Genomic DNA, 16436 nt, shown 5'->3' with positions numbered 1-16436 from the left:
TCAGGTTGTTGGTAGTGTTGTTCAGGTCTTCTGTTTCCTTACTGATTTTATCTACCTGTTTTATCAATTACTGAGAGGCACTGAAATTTCCAAATATAATTGCAGATGTCTGTTATTTCCTTTTTCTTTTCTTTTCTTTTTTTTTGAGACGGAGTCTTGCCCTGTCACCCAGGCTGGAGTGCAATGGCACGATCTCGGCTCACTGCAACCTCCACCTCCCAGGTTCAAGCGATTCTCCTGCCTCAGCCTCCCAAGTAGCTGGGATTACAGGCGCACGCCACCATGCCCAGATAATTTTTGTATTTTTAGTAGACAGGGTTTCACCATGTTGGCCAGGCTGGTCTGGAACTCCTGACCTCAGGTAATCCACCCACCTCAGCCTCCCAAAGTGCTGGGATTACAGGCGTGAGCCACCGCACCTGGCTTGTTACTTCATTTCTGTTTTCCTTTGTGTATGTTGAAGCTTTATTATTAGCTTTTAGGACATTTAGGACTGTTATGTCCTCTTGATGGATTTATTCATTTATTATATAACCTGGTGTTTGTTATTTGCCCTATCTCATAAGTCTACTATGGAAAAATATTAGGAAAATACTTTGGAAAATATATAGGAAACAGAAGGAAAAATGTTTAATAATCAAGGAAGTTAAAAAAATTTTAATGAATTTTCTTTATTATCTGTAAGTCTTATCTATGCTTGTCTCTACTTATATAAATGAGGTTTGCTATGTTTTATCAGATCTTAGGCATAATTTATTGTGGTGAAACACTGAACAAATTAGCAGTACATTACCCGCCACAACTCCCTGTGAGGTGAGTTGTACAGATTTAGGGATGAGAAACAAGGCACAAAGAGTTCAAGGATTTGTCTTAAAAACAAAACTTAAGATTTCCCAGCCTGTTAGTTGACCTCTTCAGTACAGGGCATTTTATTCCGACATAATTACATTTTATTCTGACATAATTATGCCCTCTGGCTCAGATATGAACTTGCTTTATTCTAAGAAACATAGATTACTATCAGAAAAATACTTGAATCCAATTTGGTTCCTCCTCTCCACAGAAATAAATAATGAGTGTGTTATAAAACCTGATCTTGAAACGGTCCTTTCAAGTACACCATCTCAAGCTCATGGCTTTATCTAGTGTCCTTCCTAGCAATGAAACAGGATGGAACAGGCATTCAGTGAGTCTGAAGGGTAAGACTGCAAGTGAAAATTTTTACTCTATGACCTAGTTTCAGGTAGAAAAAAATCTGTCAGTGTTTAATTTTGATGAAGTACTACTACTGGAAAGAAAGTGCAGGCTACACAGTCTATAGTCTCACTAGAAATATAGTGAAAATGTTCCAGCTAGTCTATAACATCCCTTGTAGAAAATCTTTTCTTCAGAAAGGTTTAAGCACACAGCTAACAAATACAGGTTAGTTATCCTGTGTTAATATCCCAAGGACTTGACAGTCAGCCAACAGCTCAGTCTTCCATCCTTCAAGTCCTAGGCAAGAACAGGACTACCCTCACCCAAAATGTTGTAATTTGTAATGTTTTGATTCACATTTTAAATTATTGACTTAAAAAACAAACTCCAAGATGACTTAGGAATCACTTCATAAAGTCTTAGGTCTAGAAGTCTTGTTAACGATCACTTATCCAACTCCTTCCCTATAAGATGAAGAAACTAAGGACTAAAGAGGGCAAATGGCTCACCCATGGTTACACCACTAGGTAACGGCAGAGGCAGGACAAGACCCAGGTTTCTAAGCCTTTTTTTCACTTGCCTCTGTTTCTTTAAAAATAACCTTTTCTTTTCTGAATTAGCTCAAATCTATTTGGGTAGAGGTTAGGGAACTAATGTGTAGTGGTCTGAATGATGGCCCTCCCCCAAAGAAATTCATATCTTAATCCCTTGAACCTATAAATGTTATTTTATATAGCAAAAGATGTGATTAAAAGATGAATCTGGGCCGGGCGCGGTGGCTCACGCCTGTAATCCCAGCACTTTGGGAGGCTGAGGCGGGTGGATCACGAGGTCAGGAGATCGAGACCACGGTGAAACCCCGCCTCTACTAAAAAAAATACAAAAAATTAGCCGGGCGTGGTGGCGGGCGCCTGTAGTCCCAGCTACTCCAGAGGCTGAGGCAGGAGAATGGCGTGAACCCGGGAGGCGGAGCTTGCAGTGAGCCGAGATCGCGCCACTGCACTCCAGCCTGGGCGACAGAGCAAGACTCCGTCTCAAAAAAAAAAAAGATGAATCTGGCCGGGTGCTGTGACTTATGCCTGTAATCCCAGCATTTTGGGAGGCTGAGGCAGGCGGATCACCTGAGGCCAGGGGTTTGAGACCAGCCTGGCAAAATGGTGAAATCCTGTCTCTATTAAAAATACATAAATTAGCTGGGCACGGTGGCAGGTGCCTGTAATCCCAGCTACTCAGGAGGCTGAAGCAGGAGAATAGCTTGAACCTGGGAGGCGGAGGTTGCAGTGAGCCAAGATCACACCAATGCACTCCAGACTGGGTGATAAAGCAAGACTCTGTCTCAAAATAAAATAAACATGAATCTACATTTTTTTTTCAGGGACCTGCCACTTTAGGAATAAAATGTATTTTAAATCTGCTCTCTCAGGTTGAATTAAAAGATGGGATTGGAGAAATTTATCCTGGTTCATCCAAGTGGTTTCTTAATTGCAATCATATGTATCCTTATAACACACAAGTAGAGGGAGAGTTCTGATGCAAGTACTCAAAAGAGAAGACAATGTGAAAACAGAGCAGAGAGATATGCCAAGGAATGCTGACCATAATCAGAAGCTAAAAGAGGCAAAGAACAGTCTCTCTCCTAGAGCCTCTAGAGGGGCCTCAATATCTTGATTGCAGACTTCTGGGCTCCAAAATTGTGAGAAGAATAAATTCCTCGTTTTAAACCACCAAGTCTGTGGTAATTTGTTATAGCAGCCACAGGAAACTAATACACAGGGGGAATAAAATTTTAAAAATCATAAAGTGGACATATATAAAACATTACTGATCCAAAAAGAATTGTGTTTCAGATAACCCAAAGAATGTCTAAAACCTTTAATCCCTCATTTCAAAGGGTAAATTGAGGCAACTGCAGGATACAATTTGCTCCAAAGAAATTGGCACATCTGAGAAGAGAAACTCAGAAAGATCTAATATTTACATAGCTGCTAACAAGAACAGTGTAGGTTTTTCTGCAAACATGCTAGTTGGTAGAGCTCCTGGACAGACTAAACATAGGCAGCAGTTGTCACAGTGGGTGTTCTTCCAGCACAAGTGTAAAGCTGTCATCAGAAATGAATATGTGGCTTCGAGTGGCTTACAGAAATCCAACAAATCTGCATCTTGGACTCTGGACAAGCGAACTCTTCTCAGGATGACCTGGACTCCTTCCTATTAGTACAATGATCAGTTAAAATCATTCTCTATAAGCAAGGAAGAAAAATAAAAGTTTATGTCAGGAGAAAAAGATGATTGCCCAGAGTCCAAGTTCACGAATAGCAGATATGTAAACATCCATACTGAGTCAAGTGGTATCTTATGTTGTAATTTATTACTTTTAAAATCAATATCCATAACACGGCTTTAGGCCCAGTTTCACGTAAGGTGAATGGAAATAAAAATAATCCAAGTAAAAGGACAAAATAAAGACCAGAAATGCTTTACCAGGACAGTTATTAATTAAATGGGCTATACCAATAAGATATGGAAATCATGCTATGTGGTTAAAGACCTCAATAGAGCCAGGCACAGTGGCTCATGCCTGTAATCCAAACACTTTGGGAGGCCGAGGCGGTTGGATCATGAGTAGATTGAGACCATCCTGGCTAACACAGTGAAACCCTGTCTCTACTAAAAATACAAAAAAAATAGCCAGGCATGGTGGCACGCACCTGTAGTCCCAGCTACTCAGGCGGCTGAGGCAGGAGGATCACTTGAACCCGAGAGGCAGAGGTTGCAGTGAACTGAGATCACGCCACTGCACTCCAGCCTGGGTGACAGAGCGCGACTCTGTCTCAAAAACAAACAAATCTCAATAGAAGCAAAAAACGACTTGGTCTTCCTCAAAAATCTTGTACCCTGATACCAAACCGTTCTCTTTTCTAGAGTATTGTTAAGGGCTCTGAGAATCTCCAGAATTTCCCTAGCCATATACAAATCCAGCCGCTTCAAATGTAGGCTCTCTTTCTTTCCCCAACTATCATCCTGCTTACCGACTACCCAAATTGAAGCTTTCCACTTATTAGTTTTCAGACCCAACAGTGAAAAAATATATTCCCCTTTAGTAAACACCCCTTTTAGATTTGGTTGCAATAGAGGTATGTCTCTAAGTTTTTTTTTTTTCTTTTGAGACAGTCTCGCTCTGTCACCCAGGCTGGAGTGCAGTGGTGCAATCTCGGCTCACTATAACCTCCGCCTCCCAGGCTCAGCAATTCTCCTGCCTCAGCCTCCAGAGTAGCTGGGGCTACAGGCACGTGCCACCACGCCTGGCTAATTTTTTGTATTTTTAGTAGGGATGGGGTTTCACCGTGTTAGCCAGGATGGTCTCAATCTCCTGAACTCATGATCCGCCCGCCTTGGCCTCCCAAAGTGCTGGGATTACAGGCATGAGCCACTGCACCCAGCCAGTATGTCTCAAAGTCCTAAGCACAAGCGTTATAACTTCTGTAATTGGAGGCCCAACACGTATCACATTGGAAGTTAGGATTTCTAACTCTGTGACAGTACCACAATTTCAATGAAAAATTACCCAGTAAAATTCTACCACCAGAGAGAAAAGTTCATCATATCTATTAACTATCACATTGGAGGCTGGGCACAGTGGCTCACGCCTGTAATCCCAGCACTTTGGGAGGCCAAGGCAGGCGGATCACCTAAGGTCAGGAGTTCGAGGCCAGCCTGACCAACATGGAGAAACCCCGTCTCTACTAAAAATTAGCTGGGTGTATGCCTGTAATCCCAGCTACTCAGGAGGCTGGAGCAGGAGAATTGCTTGAACCCGGGAGGCGGAGGTTGAGGTGAGCCAAGATCGTGTCACCGCACTCCAGACTGGGCAACAAGAGCAAGACTCCATCCCCCCCCAAAAAAACAAAATCTATCACATTGGGAGAGATTTTGCAATATTTTTATTGTTTTCCCTCTTTAAGCATCGTGAGACTTCACAATAAAACAAGCAGTTTTCACTTGCACACCACAGTAAACTAGAAAGTCTCGGTTTGGCTCCTATAATCTTTCAAAGTAAAACACATGAGTAAAAACACCAAATAACGGGTCACTGCTAAACCTGTTTACATAGATACTCCTTGACTTATGACGGGGTTATGTCCTGATAAACCCATCACAGATTGAAAATATGAAAAATTGAAAATTCATTTCCTACACCTAATCTACTGAACATCATAGCTTAGCCTAGCCTACCTTAAATGTGTTCAGAATACTTACATTAGCCTACTGTTGGACAAAATCACCTAACACAAAGCCTATTTTATAATAAAGTGTTGAATATCTCATGTAATTGGTTGATTACTGTACCGAAAGTGAAAAACAGAATGGCTACGTGGATACTTGAAATATGCTTTCTACTGAATGCAAATTGCTTTCCACACCATTGTAAAGGTGAAAAATCTTAAGTCGAAATATCACAAGTAAGGGACCATCTGTACAAGGGGCTGGGGCTGGAGATGGAAGGAACTGACTCAGAAAGTAAAGGTGGCATGACTTGGTGACCTATTGTTCAGATCAGCAGTCTTTTTCCCCCCAAAACCTTGGGTCTATAAACAGCTGTGAAATCAGTTCAGTGGAAACTGACTGCTAAGATTCCTAAGACAATGAAACAGTATACTGCAGACAAAAGAATATCAGAGTACTCTGCACATTTGTTTAGTGAAATCTGTTTCAATGTGTACAGGATTAGTGTAAAATATATTTCTTATTGAGGTCAAAAAAGTTTTGAGACATGGATCCAAAAGAATCCCAGGAAAGAGGCTAGCTAGAATCAAGTGAAAAAGAAGGATGTGAGGCAAAGTCTACCTTCTTCAAAAACATATTTGCCGTTATTTTAGGAAGCCAAACAAGGACAAGATGCAATCAATCGTATGTGTAAGTTTAAGCTGCAAAAAGTGGTAAAAACTTTTTTTTTTCTGAGACAAGGTCTCACTCTGTCGCCCAGACTGGGGTGCAGCGGCATGATCTTGGCTCACTGCAAACTCTGCCTCCTGGGTTCAAGCGATTATCCCGTCTCGGCCTCCTGAGTAGCTGGGATTACAGGTGCCCACCGCCATGACTGGCTAATTATTGTGGGCTTTTTTGTTTTGTTTTTATTGTTTTGAGATGGAGTCTTGCTCTGTCGCCCAGGCTGGAGTGCAGTGGCGCAATCTCAGCTCACTGCAACCTCTGCTTCCTGGGTTCAAGCAATTCTCCTGTCTCTGCCTCCCAAGTAGCTGCAATTACAGGCACCCACCACACCTGGCTAATTTTTTGTATTTTTGGTAGACAGGGTTTCACGATGTTGGCCGGGCCGGTCTCAAACTCCTGACCTGAAGTGATCCACCCGCCTTGGCCTCCCAAAGTGCTGGGACTACAGACATGAGCCACCATGCCCGGCCCAATTTTTGTTTTTTAGTAGAGACGGGTTTCACCATGTTGGCCAGGCTGGTCTCAAAACTCCTGGCCTCAAGTGACCCGCCCACCTCGGCCTCCCAAGGTGCTGGGATTACAGACATGAGCCACCGGCGCCAGACCAAGTGGTAAAAATTTTAATAAAAATGTCCTTTTATTAAATGGAACAATGATCAATTCTGTATCTAAGGAGATAAACATCAGGATTTAGTGACCCATTTACCAAAGGCCACTCCCTGAACATTTCAACCATCTTCTCTCACCTTTACCTATTTTCCAATTGGTAAAATAACGGATTTTGAAAAAATAATAAACTCTAGCGTTCTATTTTTATTTTTTTAGCAATGGGATCTTGTTGTGCTGCCCAGACTGGAGTGCAGTGGCTATTCACAGGCATAATCATCTCACACTGCAGCCTTGACATCCTGAACTCAAGCCTCCTACCTCAGCCTCAGCTTCCAGAGTAGCTGGGACTACAGGAACACGAAACTGTGCCCTGCATACTCCAGTATTTTAAATGAATGGTTTTCAACTGAGGGAGATTTTATCCCCCATCCCTACCTCCCCAGACATTTGGCAATGTCTGGAAACAATCTGTCACAAATAGGGATGTGGCAAGAGATGCGATGTTACTGGCATACAGTGGGTAGAGGCCAGGAATGTTGCTAAATATTTTACTATGCACAGGACACCCCGAGCACCCTCAACAAAGAATTATCTGCCTCAAAATATCAAGTGCTAACGCTGAGAAACCTTGCTGTAGGTCAAGACTGTATTCCTTTCAAACCTAAATAAATCCAGGACAGATACCCTTAACCAGTATCACTTTAGTTCTCAGAAGCTCAGCAACTCCATTACTAGCATACTACAAATAGGCTTAAAGCCAGGTATAAATTATAGGTTTGTCCTTTTGCTAGTGCCAGAGAACATGGAAATCTCTCCTCTGTTCATAAACTGCTGTTAAAATCGTCTGTCTTTGGTATAAAGTCGGAAAGGTCTCTAATTGTAAGTGTACTTCATAGGTAGTTGATTTTCAGTATTTAAATATTTTCCCTTGATCCTGAATAAATTATTGAATAAAGCAGTAAGACTCTGATACAGCCAATGTTATCAAAATTTATTTATTTCTCCAAAAGATCCTGGAATAAGCAGAGTGGGCATTACCAAAAGGAGATAGACTGCATGTAAAACACACTTCGAAGGAAATCTAATTAAAAGGCAAGGAATAATCCAGGTGATAGATGAATCTTCTGTCCCCAGAACCCTAAATATTACCCTCTTTAAGTGTTTTTTATTCCAAAGTCAGATATCCTCAAAGGAACAGCAAAAAGAGGGACTTTAGGATATCTTTAATGGTGTAAAGAAAAGAAATATATGAAAGTTCCTGGGAGAAAGAGACTAAAATAAAAGCACTGGGCACATGGATTACATAAAACAGAAAAGGGGTGGTAAGTTTGTGATTATGACTAGAAACACAAAACAATCGACTTCATTTTTTATTTAATTTTAATCACAAATTATTAACCTTGCAAAGTTTTAAACATTAAAGATCCAACCTGCCTCGATCCTACGGTGTCCCTAGGATTGACACACTTTGGTGTGTAGCTTTCCAAAACTTTTCTATGGACCTACAAACATATTTGGCAGTAACAATATGCACTATCAGGAAGGAGATATTTCTCGAACGCCTTTCCATGACAGTACATAGAGATTTCTCCTATTCGTTCTAATATTTTAAGTCTTCCTAAAGAAGCGACTTCTGAAAGTATTATTTAAAAAAAACAAAACAAAAAAACTCCCGTTCCCCACACCTCAAGTGGTGAGGAGGCGGGGGAAAAAATGCTCAAGTCGATTTGGGAGCAAACTTGCGCTTTCAAGGAGGTTTATGGGACTGAGGCCTAAAGGCTTCGTTAGAGAAGTCATCGTGGATAAAACATCCACCCTCACACGCCATTACAGGCACCGACTCCCCTTCCTCACAACCCCAAACCGAAGACCTCCCTCTTTTGGAGAGCCGATTGGACGACTGGTCCCAGCGCTTTCCTTAGGCTCTCCGTCTACTGGCTCCAGATTCGTTCCATCCGTTTAACCGCCCGATCCCGCATTCCCCATTGGAGTCAAACCGCTGCCTCCTGGAGAAGCCCAACCTACCGCGCGCTTCCTGCTCACTGGCTCAGTGAGACGCTGCTCAGAAGGGGAAAACCCGTCTCCCACATTCCGATGGCCCAAGGGCCGATCAGTCGGCAGCTCAAGGCAGACCCAATTGGCCTATACACAAGCCAGTCAAAGTCTTCGGCTGCACAGCTCCAAAGAACCTACGGGGATTAAAACATCCCGCCCCCTGTTCTTCTATTGGTTGGCCCGACCCACCGCTGCCCCTTCACTATCCCCCCACCCCGCGGTCCATTCATTTCACACAATAACGGGCCCAAATGGAGTCAGTTCAAGACCTACTATGGGTAGATAAGACTGTCTGCCACTTACCCGGGATTGAGAGTGATCACTCACGCTAACGTCTGCCCTGTTCCTGTATGGTGAGGCCGCACCACAAGCCACCACCGCCGCCGCCTTCTGCGCAACGCCAACCGCCCGCCAAAACGGATCCTTCCCTGCGCCTGCGCAACCAATCCTGGGACCGGACCTTTTTTCTCCGCCCACTACGCATGCGCAAAGCTAGGACCAACTCCCGCCAACACGCAGGCGCCGTAGATTCACTGCCTAGTCCTGCCCGCCATTTCACGTGTTCTCAGTGGCAGGTGGAACTTCTTAATGCGCCTGCGCAAAACTCGCCATTTTCCTACACGTGCGGTCAACAAGCGTTCATTGCAAAAAAATTGTGACCTGGCTGCTTGTCGAATACATAGCGTTAATCATGCTTTGCCAAGCGACTTGACTGTAATATTTGCGCGTGGAAGATTAAAAAGGCGTTAAACACCCAAGGTAGATTCAAATATGAATGATTGGTCGGTTGGCCAATCAAGCTGGTTAACAATAACATTACTCGGGAACCAATGGACTCCAAAGGGTGGAGACGGCGTAGAACGACTGAAGGAATGACGTTACACAGCAATGTGGCACCAGAGGCCAATAGCAGGGGAAGCGATTTCAAGTATCCAATCAGAGCTGATCCAGGGCGGAGTCTACCAATGCCGAAAGAGAGGAGGCGGGGTAAAAAAGAGAGGGCGAAGGTAGGCTGGCAGATACGTTCGTCAGCTTGCTCCTTTCTGTCCGTGGACGCCGCCGAAGAAGCATCGTTAAAGTCTCTCTTCACCCTGCCGTCATGTCTAAGTCAGAGGTGAGTTAGGCGCGCTTTCCAACTTGAATTTTTTCCTCTACCTTTCCTGAATCGGTAAGATGCTGCTTGGTTTCGTTCCTTGCACCAGCCCATTCTACAGTTCCTTCGGTCGCTGCCACGGCCTACCCCTCCCAAAGTTCAAGTCGCCATTTTGTCCTCTTGATCGCCATGAGGCCGCTCTCCGCCAACCATGAGTTACCACGCGGGACTTTTTACTCGTAGCAAAATTCTTAGGCACACAGGATCTTTGTCTTTTTTTAAACCTTGCCTTGGTGAACGAGTTTTCTGAAGAGCGATTAGTCCCGTTATGGAGATGCACCCCTACCGCCCAAGCCTTTGTTGCGCCTGCGTCGGAAAGCGACTAGGGACGCATGCGCTTGCGATTTCCCAGCACTCCCAACCCCCAGCATAGGGCCACCCTTGGTAGGGAGAAGCACGTGTCTTGTTGCGACCTGAACGAACAATAAGTGCTAGGTACCCAGTTGGTGTCTAGTTTTTCTTTTCCTCGATGGAAATTGTTTCATGTTGTAGCCCATTTAACACTTCCCCCTCCCCCCACTCTAGTCTCCTAAAGAGCCCGAACAGCTGAGGAAGCTCTTCATTGGAGGGTTGAGCTTTGAAACAACCGATGAGAGCCTGAGGAGCCATTTTGAGCAATGGGGAACGCTCACGGACTGTGTGGTAAGATTTGGAAGGGACAAAGCAGTAAAACAGCCGATTTCCTTGGCTTATCTTGGTGCAGTCCTCTCAATGCTTATGAAAGTTGTTAATAGCATTATAGTTAGAGCTTTGTTGACAAAGGAACGTCCTGCTTTGATTTTAAAAGCTACCTCTTAAATCTAGGGTAGTGGGAAACTGGACTGCTTTTTATAAAAGGCTGGTGTAAAGTTTCCTATTGCCCTTTTCAAAGTTAAAATGACAAAAGCTTCTGCGGTCAGACTTTGTGTTACATAAATTAACACTGTTCTCAGGTAATGAGAGATCCAAACACCAAGCGCTCCAGGGGCTTTGGGTTTGTCACATATGCCACTGTGGAGGAGGTGGATGCAGCTATGAATGCAAGGCCACACAAGGTGGATGGAAGAGTTGTGGAACCAAAGAGAGCTGTCTCGAGAGAAGTGAGTGGGGTTTTTTGTTGTTGTTGTTTTCTTAAACTCATTTGGATATGTTCCGCTATGGACTTAAGATTCGGGAGTTTTCTAAACTTATCAAAATTTTTGATTTGAGTATAGGCTTTGCTAATCTAAACCTATGGTTTTTCTCCTATTAGGATTCTCAAAGACCAGGTGCCCACTTAACTGTGAAAAAGATATTTGTTGGTGGCATTAAAGAAGACACTGAAGAACATCACCTAAGAGATTATTTTGAACAGTATGGAAAAATTGAAGTGATTGAAATCATGACTGACCGAGGCAGTGGCAAGAAAAGGGGCTTTGCCTTTGTAACCTTTGACGACCATGACTCCGTGGATAAGATTGTCAGTAAGTATCAGATAGTGGCATTTAGTAAGGGTTCCACAATCCATGTGGCATTCTAAACCCTGATACCATGTTGTATCTGTGGGTTTTTTTAGTTCAGAAATACCATACTGTGAATGGCCACAACTGTGAAGTTAGAAAAGCCCTGTCAAAGCAAGAGATGGCTAGTGCTTCATCCAGCCAAAGAGGTATGCTTGTTGCTTAATTAAACCTTAAAGGTAACTTTGAGTTACTCCAGTATGAATGATTTAATGCTTAAACTTCATCTTTTGAGGTCGAAGTGGTTCTGGAAACTTCGGTGGTGGTCGTGGCGGTGGTTTCGGTGGGAATGACAACTTTGGTCGTGGAGGAAACTTCAGTGGTCGTGGTATGTATGGTTTATCTACATGTAGCTTTGACTTCTCACCATCTTTGCTATGAAGATTTTACAGCACAGGAAGTGCATTCAGAATGTCACTTTAAGTGCAAGTCATACTTAAAACTTGAAACTGTTTCTTACAGGTGGCTTTGGTGGCAGCCGTGGTGGTGGTGGATATGGTGGCAGTGGGGATGGCTATAATGGATTTGGTAATGATGGTAAGTTTTTTAGGAATAAGTAGAGAAAAATTCCCGGCAACCTGGATCTTTAGAATAGGTTAGTAGAGACTAAAATTCTGGTGCATGACAAACTCAACTTTGCCCGTAACACGCATGCTGTGAGCAGGCCTTCAGCCGTTACACTTGCACAAGTTTCATTGTCAAATACTTTTGTCTTATTGAGAAGAATTGTATTCTTGTAGGTGGTTATGGAGGAGGCGGCCCTGGTTACTCTGGAGGAAGCAGAGGCTATGGAAGTGGTGGACAGGGTTATGGAAACCAGGGCAGTGGCTATGGCGGGAGTGGCAGCTATGACAGCTATAACAACGGAGGCGGAGGCGGCTTTGGCGGTGGTAGTGGTAGGTATCCAGTGATCCAAGTACTTGGTGTGACAGCTAGATTAGCCTTTTAGAGCTTGGGTTCTGGTGCTGTTAAAGCATTGTGTGGTACACTGCATGGTATATTAAAAACAAATGGGCTTGCTATGCTACCTCCTCCTAGCTTTAAGCTGGGGCCGCCTCACTCCCAATTAGTAGAGATAAGTGGATAGTGTTGTCTTTGAGTTAGATTAGTATCATAGAAGGATTTAGTATCTTAACTCCTTTGGGACGTTAGGCGCTTAGTTGATGTATCCAAGATAACTTCTGCTTGCCGTGGCCCTGGATCCATGAAGGCCTTCAAGGCTGAAGGGTATGCTTGTGCCACTATGAAAATCTATTTTATGTCATGGTGAGTTAGGCCAGTTTTCTTTGTATTACTGGATTATTCAACTGAATGCCTTTTCCCAGAGAATGAAATGCAAAGATTGGAGTCACCATAGTTTGGGAGAAAGGAAGGCTGATAACTCAACCTTACTTTATTCTGACCGCTAAACAGAATTGGAAACTAACATCATCCTCAGGTAACAGATAAAGGCCCTCTTTCCCATTCATAGGAAGCAATTTTGGAGGTGGTGGAAGCTACAATGATTTTGGCAATTACAACAATCAGTCTTCAAATTTTGGACCCATGAAGGGAGGAAATTTTGGAGGCAGAAGCTCTGGCCCCTATGGCGGTGGAGGCCAATACTTTGCAAAACCACGAAACCAAGGTATGGTATCTATGTAATTTTGGATAATGTCAAAAGAGTGTCTGCAGCTACTGCTGGGAAGAAAGCCCTTTAACTGCTATGTCTGGGCAGCAAAATGTTTATAGTTTAGAACCTTCAGAAAGTGATAATTTGATTACAAATTAGAAAAATCATGGGACCTCTTTACCACCTCCGTTGTAGTAGGGGCCATTTTTAAATGGCCAAACACTTGAATTTAACTTTCATTATCTCAAATATGAAAACATTATTACTGTTGGCACTTCGAAACTTTAAAAGAAAAATTGTACTCTTCAGGTGGCTATGGCGGTTCCAGCAGCAGCAGTAGCTATGGCAGTGGCAGAAGATTTTAGTTAGGTAAGTAAGCACCTTTTTGTGTGTTGACATAATTTTTTTAATTGCTGATGAACCCAATAACCCTAATGTAGCTGAGCAGTGCAACATAGTTAACATTATAATTGCAGTAATTGTGGATATAAAGTTAATATTCAGATCAGCAAAATTTGTGGGAAACAAACTTGATATTGGATTGTAGCCTTGAGTCTTAATATGTTTAGATTAACAACTTTATTCCATATTGTTCAACAGGAAACAAAGCTTAGCAGGAGAGGAGAGCCAGAGAAGTGACAGGGAAGCTACAGGTTACAACAGATTTGTGAACTCAGCCAAGCACAGTGGTGGCAGGGCCTAGCTGCTACAAAGAAGACATGTTTTAGACAAATACTCATGTGTATGGGCAAAAAACTCGAGGACTGTATTTGTGACTAATTGTATAACAGGTTATTTTAGTTTCTGTTCTGTGGAAAGTGTAAAGCATTCCAACAAAGGGTTTTAATGTAGATTTTTTTTTTTTTTTTTTTTTTGCACCCATGCTGTTGATTGCTAAATGTAATAGTCTGATCGTGACGCTGAATAAATGTCTTTTTTTTTAATGTGCTGTGTAAAGTTAGTCTACTCTGAAGCCATCTTGGTAAATTTCCCCAACAGTGTGAAGTTAGAATTCCTTCAGGGTGATGCCAGGTTCTATTTGGAATTTATATACAACCTGCTTGGGTGGAGAAGCCATTGTCTTCGGAAACCTTGGTGTAGTTGAACTGATAGTTACTGTTGTGACCTGAAGTTCACCATTAAGAGGGATTACCCAAGCAAAATCATGGAATTATTGGTTATAAAAGTGATTGTTGGCACATCCTATGCAATATATCTAAATTGAATAATGGTACCAGATAAAATTATAGATGGGAATGAAGCTTGTGTATCATCCATTATCATGTGTAATCAATAAACGATTTAATTCTCTTGAATGAAATGACAACTGTATGGATTTGGGACTGGCAGAGATTTGGACTTTTCCCTACCCACTCCCCCTGATGATAATGTTGAATGCTTCTATCACAATTCAAGTTCAGAGCTCTGCCAGGGAATAGAAACTAGCTGCTGGCTAATGCCACTCCATAAATCCACAGATTTGAAGTGTCTGGGAGGCCTTTTAAAAATAACCAATATCAGAAAGCATTTTAATGAACGTAAAGATAGGCTTACATTAAAGGAAAACTGCAGTTTGACTGGGTTCTGGTTGGGTGGGCCTTCAGAGGAGGTTCTGTCAGTTAACTATACTAATAAATTTGGAGATTGAAACCATACCAATAGAAACTAAATTTTTCTACATAATTTCATGTTAACTGCAGTTTCCCTTTATGGCACAAGGTCACACAACCTACCTAAAATGTTAATTGTATAGAAAATGATTTCTAAACCTTTAACAGTTAATATCCAATAATGTGTTATTTGTACATAGATTCTTTTGAGCCTTACCTTTGGTGCTCTCAATTTCAGTGCTATTGTACGTAGTAGCATAGAGATTTGTCTATCAATAGGACTGTATATTCCATCCCATGGGTGTGTTGGAAGTTTGGGGAGGAGGGTGGTGGGAGGTGGGTGGGAGGTGGTGGTGGGTGGGAAAGCATGGGTGATAGTTCCATGATACTGGCTGAGTTTGCAATAGCAGGTGGAACCCTAACTATTGAGGGAGTTTGCAGATACCTCAGGATTCGTGACAATGCCTTTAAAGATCCAGGAGAGATGTTCAGCTACTAGGAACTGCTAGCAAGTATAGCGCGAATGGCTCCGAGCTCAGACACTCTACAGCTGAGAGTAGACACTTGTGGTATGTGGAGTACAGATAAGCCAGGGGCAGGCCACGGCACGCTCCATGAAAGCTAGGAGGGAGTGAAATTTCAGTGATCATCGCAAGGAAGGAGGCAGACAAGAGTAAGGCACACCTGACTCTTAGGACTAGCAGTCAGAACCAGGAGGAAAGGTTTTATTGCTATGCGGGTAGGTAAGAACAGATTTTACTTACATCCATATAGTTACTTAAAGTCCAGTTTTCTGTTAAACATTTTTCTTAATATATTGAGCCAAAACTAGTCCAGTTAAGCTGAACTTGGTTTTTCTGGAGATGAATTGTTTTAAATTGACACCCTATTGGTGGCTCCCAGTTGAAGGAAGTGAGCACATTATTTGTACTGTGAATATAAATTTTTGCCCTTTTATTTATCTTCCTTTGACCCATTTCCTTAAAACAATGGCTCAAAGTAATAGACTCTTCCCCAAATGGTGGGGGGGATGGGTGGGTTATTAATGGGAGGTATGGGGGGTTTAGCTTGAGATGGGACTTGGTCTTAGAAGAGAGCTAGTTCTAAAGGTTGTTTACTTTTCTAGGGAGGAGTCTGCTACTAGTCTTATCAGCTCTTAAAAACAGAAACTCATCTGTCCAAGTTCGTGGCAGAAAGGTAAGTTTTTACAAATTAGCCCTCAGCAAAAGAATGCCCTGCATTCCCAAAGTAAAAAGGGAGAATAACAAGCTGTACCCCAAACCAAAACATTTCGTAATCTCATCCAATTGCAAAAAGTTATTAGCCAACCAGGTATTCCCAGTAGTGACAGTGGATATAATTGTGTAGTCATTCACCTCTGCTTATATAAATACTTTATAACCTCTTTTGCCTTTTGCAGGAACGTCCTTGTGAAGACCTTTATCTGAGCCACTGTACTTCATTATCACTGCCATGCAGTTCACATGAGCTGTTCTGCAGCTCAAATTCCATTTTGTGAATGGGTTTTTTTTAAATAAACTGTATTTAACTTAGTTCTGCTTGTTTTGTCCTCCTTTGTGATATCTATGGTTAATAACGTTGAAATTCAGGTTAGAGAGGATATGGTTGATTCTAATGTGAATTTCTATATTTAGATTCATCTCATTCAGCTTCATGGTTTAATGAAAATAGAAACGGGTTCTCACTGCAGGAGTAATTCTTGGCTCACTATAAGTAAACTTTACTATTGATCCAATTGAGCATGTCCTTTT

At 42.4% G+C, this 16436-nt stretch overlaps 2 protein-coding genes across 7 annotated transcripts in view; one reads left to right on the top strand and one right to left on the bottom strand.

The window, feature by feature from the left end:
• The window catches only part of CBX5 (chromobox 5), a 49001-nt gene extending 39310 nt beyond the window's left edge, over positions 1–9691 (bottom strand). For both annotated transcript variants that reach the window (XM_055251111.2, XM_055251114.2), the window contains exon 1: positions 9115–9691. The gene's annotated coding sequence lies outside the window, so the exon portion shown is untranslated. The remainder of the gene's footprint in view (positions 1–9114) is intronic.
• A 93-nt stretch (positions 9692–9784) lies between these two features.
• HNRNPA1 (heterogeneous nuclear ribonucleoprotein A1) lies at positions 9785–16217 on the top strand. 5 transcript variants are annotated; one of them, XR_010116623.1, is made up of 12 exons: positions 9785–9925; positions 10490–10606; positions 10897–11043; positions 11196–11406; positions 11499–11591; positions 11678–11770; positions 11905–11979; positions 12183–12338; positions 12914–13069; positions 13364–13423; positions 15791–15861; positions 16085–16217. XR_010116623.1 is itself a non-coding variant. In XM_063621454.1 (11 exons), exons 1-10 carry the CDS (start codon positions 9911–9913, stop codon positions 13417–13419), a joined length of 1119 nt encoding a protein of 372 aa, XP_063477524.1. In that variant the 5' UTR covers positions 9785–9910; the 3' UTR covers positions 13420–13423; positions 15791–16217. The 5 variants fall into 5 exon arrangements, 3 of the variants coding, with proteins under 3 accessions (XP_063477524.1, XP_055102954.1, XP_063477525.1); XR_010116624.1 differs by lacking the exon at positions 12183–12338; XM_063621454.1 differs by having other exon boundaries at positions 15791–16217.
• Positions 16218–16436: the final 219 nt, after the last annotated feature.

This window comes from Symphalangus syndactylus, chromosome 17 (genome assembly GCF_028878055.3).
Source record: "Symphalangus syndactylus isolate Jambi chromosome 17, NHGRI_mSymSyn1-v2.1_pri, whole genome shotgun sequence".
Taxonomy (NCBI): domain Eukaryota; kingdom Metazoa; phylum Chordata; class Mammalia; order Primates; family Hylobatidae; genus Symphalangus; species Symphalangus syndactylus.
Note: the sequence above shows the minus strand (reverse complement) of the source record. Positions and strands in the feature narration are given on the sequence as shown.

Coding starts and splice junctions, on each gene's coding strand:
- HNRNPA1 (XM_063621454.1), top strand. Junction 11,980..12,182: donor TAATGGATTTGGTAATGATG/GTAAGTTTTTTA, acceptor GTATTCTTGTAG/GTGGTTATGGAGGAGGCGGC. Junction 13,070..13,363: donor TGCAAAACCACGAAACCAAG/GTATGGTATCTA, acceptor TGTACTCTTCAG/GTGGCTATGGCGGTTCCAGC.